General features: G+C 44.0%; 1 protein-coding gene across 3 annotated transcripts; it reads right to left on the bottom strand.

Annotated features, from left to right (window-relative positions):
• Nucleotides 1-7,177, bottom strand: asphd2 (aspartate beta-hydroxylase domain containing 2). Of its 3 annotated transcripts, none has more exons than XM_085179624.1 (4): nucleotides 6,840-7,177; nucleotides 4,608-5,820; nucleotides 4,032-4,145; nucleotides 1-2,995 (listed from the first exon to the last, which is right to left on the bottom strand). In XM_085179624.1, exons 2-4 carry the CDS (start codon nucleotides 5,470-5,472, stop codon nucleotides 2,865-2,867), a joined length of 1,110 nt encoding a protein of 369 aa, XP_085035750.1. In that variant the 5' UTR covers nucleotides 5,473-5,820; nucleotides 6,840-7,177; the 3' UTR covers nucleotides 1-2,864. The 3 variants fall into 3 exon arrangements, with proteins under 3 accessions (XP_085035750.1, XP_085035751.1, XP_085035749.1); XM_085179625.1 differs by having other exon boundaries at nucleotides 7,047-7,176; XM_085179623.1 differs by having other exon boundaries at nucleotides 6,836-7,176.
• Between the last annotated feature and the right edge of the window lie 957 nt (nucleotides 7,178-8,134).

An 8,134-nucleotide genomic window follows, 5' to 3' on the forward strand; every position in this document is an offset into this window, starting at 1 on the left:
TTAAATAAGATACTCGACCATTTATTAAATGTACAGAAATACTGTTCAAAATTCACACAAGAAGGTGTCAAAGAACAAATCCTCAGTCCAAATGTAAACAAAACGGTTGCCCCATCATCATGTAGAAAGCTTCAGGAATGACAGTTTTCATTCTCTAAGATGGATTAACAGCGCTCATGATTCGAACCCGATCACTGACAGCTGAGCGTCAGCGTCATCCGATGCCGTCGACAGCTCGGAAATGATCACGCCTTTGTAAACATTAGAACTGATGGGTACCTTGAATTGCAGTGGACTAGTAAAGCTGCTGAAGACTCGTTTTCACTAGCTTTTAGACTGTGCACATATATCCATCAAGTGCTGTTAAAGAGTTAAGACTGTGGCCTTGAGAATAGATACAGTGCTGCAAAATTACAGTGATTGAAAGAAAAGGGAAATATAAACCCATCACAGAACATCAGAGCTTTACTTTATAAACATTTTACAGAATATACTAATTTAATCTATCAAAATGACCTCATGGATGGCTCTTTGAAGTGGACAATGAAATGCAATCACTTTAGCAAGAAATCAGGACAACACAAAAGTTTGAAGCATCGAAGACAATCGTTTAAAAAAGAACAAACATCTGAGACCATTCGATTTTTTTTTGCTTTTTGTGTTTTTTGTTTGTTTGTTTTTTACCTCAACCTTATTTACAGAAATACAAACCTCATATCAAATGCAACCAAATTACAAGAGTTTAGTAAATTTACCAAAAACACTTCATCTCCAGTGGTACGGCACGGGTCGACTCACACACTCGGATCTAAAAATGTGCTTGCCTAACCATGTCTCGTGAAAGCGGGGGGGAGTTTCCAAAGAGGAGCACGACGGACTAGCACACCGGCAGGAGCTGGGACAGAGACATTAGCTGCGTCTGTAAACATTCACGTCATGATCGGCATTGGACCTCAGTTAGCAAACCACGCATGGATGTATCTGTTCGCCTTACTGCTGACAAGCAAAGACAACATTCCTCTGCAGCTGCTCTAACGCTGTTACAGCTCTATCCGCCATCCATTTCTATTCCCGTATCGGCTGCCGGTTGGGTCGGGAATACTACAGAAATCCAACACGGCACCCAGCTCCAAATCAGATTTCCAGAAGGATCCTGCACTGCTTATTAAATCATTTTGTACAAATGGCTGAATGTGTCTTGATGTGCGTCTCACAACAGTTTGCACAGTACGCCAACAAACACCGGAGCCTTTTCTTCACCTTTACTCCATCACTAACCATGTGGCGGTTTCATATAAATTATTACAATCAATAACAATACGTTAACATTCAATAAAAAGGAAAAAGTGTGTCTTATATGTCACTATAAATGAAACCCTCTGACAGCTGAGCTGAATGATAAAACGCTGAATTATCAGCTTTTCAAGCAGAACTTCAATCTTTTCTGAAACAAACCCTTTATTAGATTCATCAGGTCGGATCCCCCTTTTGCTTTTCTTCGTAGCACAGATTCAACAAGGTGCTCTCAGAGCATTTGGTCCATATTGACATGATAGCATCACACTGTTGCTGCAGATTTGGCACGTCCATGACACTACTCTCTTGTTTCTCTACATCCCAGAGGGGTTCTTTTGGATTGAGCTCTGGTGAATGTGGAGGTCATTTGACTACAGTGAACTAGAGTTTCTAAAATCCTCACACTAGCCTTTCTGGCACACAACAAACATGACACTTTCAATTTATTAAATCGCCTTTCTTTCCATTCTGAAGCTCAGTTTGAACACACAGAGGCTGCCTCGATTGTGTCCAGATGGGCGTAGTGGCTAATATGGGTTCATGAGCACATGAATAGGTGTACCTAATAAACTGGACAGTGAGTGTACACTACGCTATATATAAAAAACTGGTATTGCCAAAACAAACACAGTCAAAGGTTTAAGTAATGAGGCAAAGTTATGGGAAAGTAATCAGTTTAGGGCAGAGGTTCAGCATTCACACAGCTCTAAATGCTTTGCTCCCAAAAGTTTTTTGTACTATTTTGCTCGACTGACATCATCTCGACAAGGTTTTCCTTATTTGGTCACCTTAGGCACAGACAGAACTGTGACTCTTAAAAATGGCTTGCTTCAAACAGACGGAGTGTAAATAAAGGATGTGTTCAACAATGCCACTCTAGCGGCGTTACAGAAAAATATTATGAAGTTAAAAATGAGTTAACAGATGTTGTCACCATTTGCCTTTCTTAAGGCCTCGAAGGAAGCGAGGCGTCTTTAATTCATGCAGAATGACTTCACTTCTTTGGGAGATAACAGGTCAGACTGACTTATGGACCGACGTGTGCTGTGAAAGACTTGCGCGACAGAGTGACGCGTTATTACTTTGCCCCATGTTAGCATACTGCTGGAATTTTTAAAAGCAGAAACTAAAATAAATGTGACGCAAGCAGAAGATAAAATCCCCAATTTTTTGCTGTTCGGTGACGTCATTCATCTGTACTCAAATAAACATTCAGTGATTCAAAATAAAGCAAAACCACAGCAAGAAATGAGCCAAAAGGTCCCTGCTATGGTGTTATTACACATTAATAAAAATGGCTGCGTGCACCTACTAACCTCTATTTAAAAAAACGTTTAAATATGGCTGCATTTTATACAATTAGACAGAGAAAAAGTGTTTGATAAAAGAGGCCCAATGTTTGGTCATGTGCTAAGAGGAGTTAAGAGCAAGACTGTATGAGCTGGAGAATATGTACACAGTGAGTGTGGGAGCTGGTCTGGAGGCAGGAAAGAAAAGAAGAAAAAACAGGGCTGCTTCTCCTACTACACACACCTCCCTAAATCTGTGTCTCACTTGGACACACACACCTATTTCCCCTCCCTGTCCTCTAAACGGCCCGGTGTAAAAATGTAGTCCAAAGCCTGTCTCTCAGCGGCGGCCACGTTGGGGTGCCACAGGTCCACCATGAAAACCACCCTGGGGCCGTCCTCCTGGCTCCCTGCGTGCATAAAAACAAAATCGATGTTGTGACCTTAAATCTATAACAGACTCGCATTAAAAGGCTCTACAACTACCTTAGCTGCTGGATTGAATTAGGCCAATCCTCTTTTAGAATAAATAAAACGACACAACCTAAGCCAAGATTGAATTTTAATGCCTTCTTACTAGGGATGCACCGATACCGATACTGGTATCGGGTATCGGGACCGATACTGTAAAATGTGGTATCGGTTAACTCGGAAAACTTAACCGATACCACGAACCGATACCAACTTATTTCATTAATCAGAGGGTGGCTTATCATTTCTGTTGTAGTTTTTTAGATTGGCCACTAGGGGGACATCCCGTGCTAAACAGGCACAGGGTTAGACGAGTGAGACTGGCAGCTCCAGATAAAAAAGAGAAACTGGAGCTGCTGTAGCTAGGCTAAACAAAATGTCAGCAGTGTGGACCAGACAACTTTAACTCAGGTTTTGGAAAAGCGATGAAAAATGTCAAGAGAAAATCCACGAGCAGTTAAAATAACAGAGGCTCTGACTCATTTTATTGCTCTGGATGACCAGCCAATGCTGGTCGTGGAAAACAGAGGATTGAACCGTCTTCTCAGCATACTCGAGCTGCGATATGAAAGTCCCAGCCGCCCACACATCAGGGAGATAATGGTGCCAAAACTTTCTAAAGAGGTAAAGACAAAGTCCTTGGTTTAACGGCACAGTGGACTGATGATCCACGGGCAGATGGGGAGTTCGTTCGTCAAATGCCAAATACTTTCGTTATTTTGTTTGTTTGTTTGTAATATGGACACTCTGCAATAATTTAACAGAAGTGCTTATTTTTCACTTGAAATTTTTTTGTGGTCATTTTTATTAAGATATTATTTTTTATCGGCAGAGAATAAAATAAAACCTGTCTTCCAATTCATTGCATTTGTGTGTGTGTGGTAGAAGTATCGGTTTTTGTACTCGGTATCGGCAAGTACTCAGATCCAAGTATCGGTTTGAAAAAATTGGTATCGTTGCATCCCTACTTCTTACCCTCGTGGAAAGCCCTGTGAAGGAAGGAGTCGTCGAAAAGCAAACAGCTGCCCTCAGACCAGCACTGCGGCTCTCCACCAACCACAAGTTCACAGGACGGGGGCACTCTGAGACCTGTCGGTAAAAAGACGAAAAACCAAAAAAACGACAAAGTAATAAACGAGCCAATGTGTCGTTAGAATAGCTCAGAAATAAATGCACTTAAAACATTTGTTTTGTTTGGATTCTACTGCTCAGGCGGCCTAATGCACAGGTCATAAAGGGCCCTGTGTCCTTACAGCACGCTGCTCTAAATGCTCTCACTAAAACGACTGCATACGTAACAATAAACGTGACTATTCAGAGCCATCTCACAGGGTACAGATGGAAAGGGACTCAAAGCTCAGCTGCATGAAAACATTTTCTAGCATAACACAACATTTTAGCCTTTTGCCTCCATGACTCGAGAGAATTCAGGTTTTCAAGAGCAGCTGATTCTCTGCGTCGTTCCTTACAAATACACTGAAATCATCTGCTGTTGCGTTGGCTTAAAAATCACACTGAGACTCATTAGTTCCAGTTCAGTGAATCTCTTACCCAGGTGGCATCGGAGCCTGACATTTGTCGGGCCGTAATGCTCGGTGATGAGCGCCCCGGGCGTCAGTACTGAGAAGCAGGCGTTCCCAAACACGTTGTTGGAGATGAAGGTGCGCAGCTGGCCCAGCACCCTCCAGGCTCGGGGACATCTCCTGACATTTAGAACCAGAGGGGTGCCTTGGTTGACCAGGTAGTAGGTCCACCACTGCCCGCGAGGAGTATTGTTGGCCTTCCACCCCGGCGGGAGGGAGGAGCCGCTGCGACCCGGAGGCTGGTGGTAGATGCTCTCGAACTCAGCCAGGAGTGCAGGGAAGCTCTGCTCGAGCAGCTCCACGTCATGTCTCTGCACTTCCCTGGAGAAGAAAGGCGCTGACGGCAGGTCGGGCAGGAAGAAGACCTCTGGCCGCTGGATGGTCGGTCGGCTGTTAAGGTACCGGCCTTGATCGCGGACTCCTTTGTGCACCCTGCCCATCCCTGACCAGGTGTAGCGCTTGGCGTATTCCTGCAGGCTGTGATAGAGCCTCTGGTTCAGGCTCTCTCCAGCGCTGGTGCAGCGGAAGCACTCTGACGACTGACAGAAAGCGAAGCCGTTCTGCTCCTCCAGCATGGATCCGTGCTTTCCCTTCCCCCTGCTGCGACAGTCTGAACTCATGAAGCCCCCCACCACACCTCCAATCCGTCCCGTGCCAGCTAGATACCTCCCGCGCAGAGGGCTAGAGCCGTGCTCCCGGCCCACCCGATAACAGTACCACATAAACAGCAGCAGCACACACATGGCTATGGCAAAAGCACAGATCTCGCACTCCCTTATAGACTGCATCCCTCCAGCCACCATCTCCCTCACGCTCTCTAGTGACCACTCCATTCTGGCTCGCTTCTGGGTCGCTGAATCGGTAGGAAACGCAAAACGATGGCGGGGAAGGATCAGTGAATGTGTCTTTTCTCGATTGTGATTGAAAGGTGGCCGTAAACCACACACTCACACGCAGGGCCACGGGTCTAGTGTCAAGCAGCTCTTATCGCCCCTCCATGATGGAAACAGCCTGCTGATTCAATCTGACACGCTCGCTCTTCAGGCCCAACATTTCAGCACTTCGCAGCGAGCGAAGGTTTCTCGTTGCATGGTGTCTGGCCGTGTGGTATTTCTGCTGCTGCCTCTCCTGCTCTTTCAGACAAATGCAGACAGACACCACGCCTTAGGGTTATCGGTTCTCTGGAAAACAAAGACAGAAGGGAGAGAAAAGGGGGGCCATGAGAAGACAGGAGGATACAGAATTCACAGCAGGAGGACGGCGCCATCGGTGCGCCAAACTCTGTTTACGGTGTGACGTGGGACTCGTTACACTTTGCTTTGTATCTGTGTGAGACACACCTGCCTCTCTGACAAAAACTTACCATCCTGGATCCACCACATGTTAAACACAGCTGCTGGAAGTCACCCACACACTGTTGACTTCAAAACAACTGCACCCCATTCACACACACACACCCACACACCCCTGTTCTCCTCTCCATAAAATCATGAGTCATGGGTACATCGCTGCATTTAATTCAAATTTCTCCCCTTTTCTATTTTTTTGCGCATGCACACACACGCACGCGCTCGGAAGAGTGAATTATATAAACGTAAACAGTTGCTGATACCCACCCACGTTTAGAATTTGGCATTCATAGGTTGCTCAGCAGGAGCTGCATAAATGGATCCTCGGGGGGAGGAAGGAGAAGGGGGAGTCTGTGGAATCGGATGCTGAGTATATAACAATAATAAAAAGGCTCGATTACATGAGTGTGATTATATAATGATAATGGGACCGGCAGCCAGAATGCGAGGAGTGCAATGCGTCAACTGTGATCACAACTCCAGTCTGCGCTCTCACCAAAAATGGTCGGGTAATCCTGCTCCAACAGATCCTCCCCTACATCCTGTCTGACACCATCAAGACGCCCCCACACCCCCCCTACACACGCACACAGACAAACGCTCGCTGCTTTTAGGACACACTGACCACCAAACCCTGCGATATAAAACGCTCATTCTTCCAAACGCTCCACTGTTTGAATGCAATCCGAGCACTCGCGGATGCTGCCACTGGGATCGAGCTGTCTACAAACTGATGCCCAAAATATTGATGAGCTGTAGCGCTCCACAAGGCTCGGTAAACAAGCGGGACTAAGGTCACGTTTCCTCCCCTCTACCTGAGTGTCTGAGGCGGGTTTCAGATTCATACCTACTCAACATTCATGACTGTGGGCTTGTAGAAGAGACCGGCGCACAGGTGTTTCTCCAGGCGAAGCTGCGCACCACTGCAGTGCACACGGCAGACGGATATCACTCGCCAACATCACAGGAAACAGCTCCAAAATGCACAAAAGAAGCCGTGACTGGAACCAACAACAGAAAATAAGAAAGAAACAGAAACGAGAAGCTTTTCTACCGACAGGCGGAATCTTTGTCTGGCTGTCTGTGGAGGACAGCAGCGGAGGACAGGCTTCAGATAATATTGATGTAAATACTAAAAGCTCCACCAGGGAAGCCACCCAACACAGAAAGGAAAGGAATATCCAAACAAAATATTTCCGGTTACGACTTTCAAAGTAAAAGTCTAAAATTGTAAGTGGAGGAGGGCAGACTTTCAGTCGTAGATTCTGCTGTAAAACTGTCCCTAAACAAATAATAACAACGACGACAACAACAACAATAATAATAATAGTTATTATTATTATTATGATAAGAGCTTCCTCATTAACCACACACTAACCTTTGTGCATAAAATTGTGTTAGATATGTAAGATTTCAATAAATTAATTTAGGGTCTTGGCATTTTCCTCACAATGTTAAGAAAAGTAATAATTCCGAAAAAAGTAATAAATTACCGTGGCAATAAAAGTAATATATGGGAACACCATTAACAAATGTCTTGAGATTCAATTTACTGTAGTCAGTTATTTTACTTTGAAAGAAAAACCGCCTTCCCTCTGATTTTGGTCTCTTGATTATTTTATTTGATGGAGCTCTTCCGCATGTCTCAAGGCTCGCCCATCGACTGCTGTTTAACATTTCTGGAGACATCATTTCCCAAAATGCATTGCAACTTGCCTTGATTTCACCCACAGCAGTCACAAAGCAATAGTTTGCTGGTTATAGTTTATGACATTCAGTGTTGGTCAAGTTACTTGAAAAAAGTAATCAGTAACTAATTACCGATTACTTCCCCAAAAAGGTAATCCCGTTACTTTACTGATTACTTATTTTTAAAAGTAATTAATTACTTAGTTACTTAGTTACTTTTTTAAAAACACGATTTACAACCTGAATAGGTGATAAAGTGATAGATCTTTCAGCCCAATTCTACTTTTTCTGCATAATCATCATACAAAATGTAATCAAATGGAAAAGTCTCTTTTTAAAACTTGTTTTATTAGTTTTAATCTTTTAACTTTATGCATCAAGCAAAAAACTTAATTATATGCAACATTCTCTGACTGGAAGAAATTTGTTTAACATTTAAACCTATTTTCTGCACATT

This window comes from Neolamprologus multifasciatus, chromosome 12, assembly GCF_963576455.1.
Source record: "Neolamprologus multifasciatus chromosome 12, fNeoMul1.2, whole genome shotgun sequence".
Lineage (NCBI taxonomy): Eukaryota > Metazoa > Chordata > Actinopteri > Cichliformes > Cichlidae > Neolamprologus > Neolamprologus multifasciatus.

Bases quoted from the DNA above. Each gene is read 5' to 3' on its own strand.
- asphd2 (XM_085179624.1), bottom strand. From the start codon at position 5,472: ATGGAGTGGTCACTAGAGAGCGTGAGGGAGATGGTGGCTGGAGGGATG. The intron at 4,146-4,607 runs GTAAGAGATTCA...TTTTACCGACAG, and splicing joins CAGGCTCCGATGCCACCTGG to GTCTCAGAGTGCCCCCGTCC. The intron at 2,996-4,031 runs GTAAGAAGTAGG...TTATGCACGCAG, and splicing joins TCACAGGGCTTTCCACGAGG to GGAGCCAGGAGGACGGCCCC.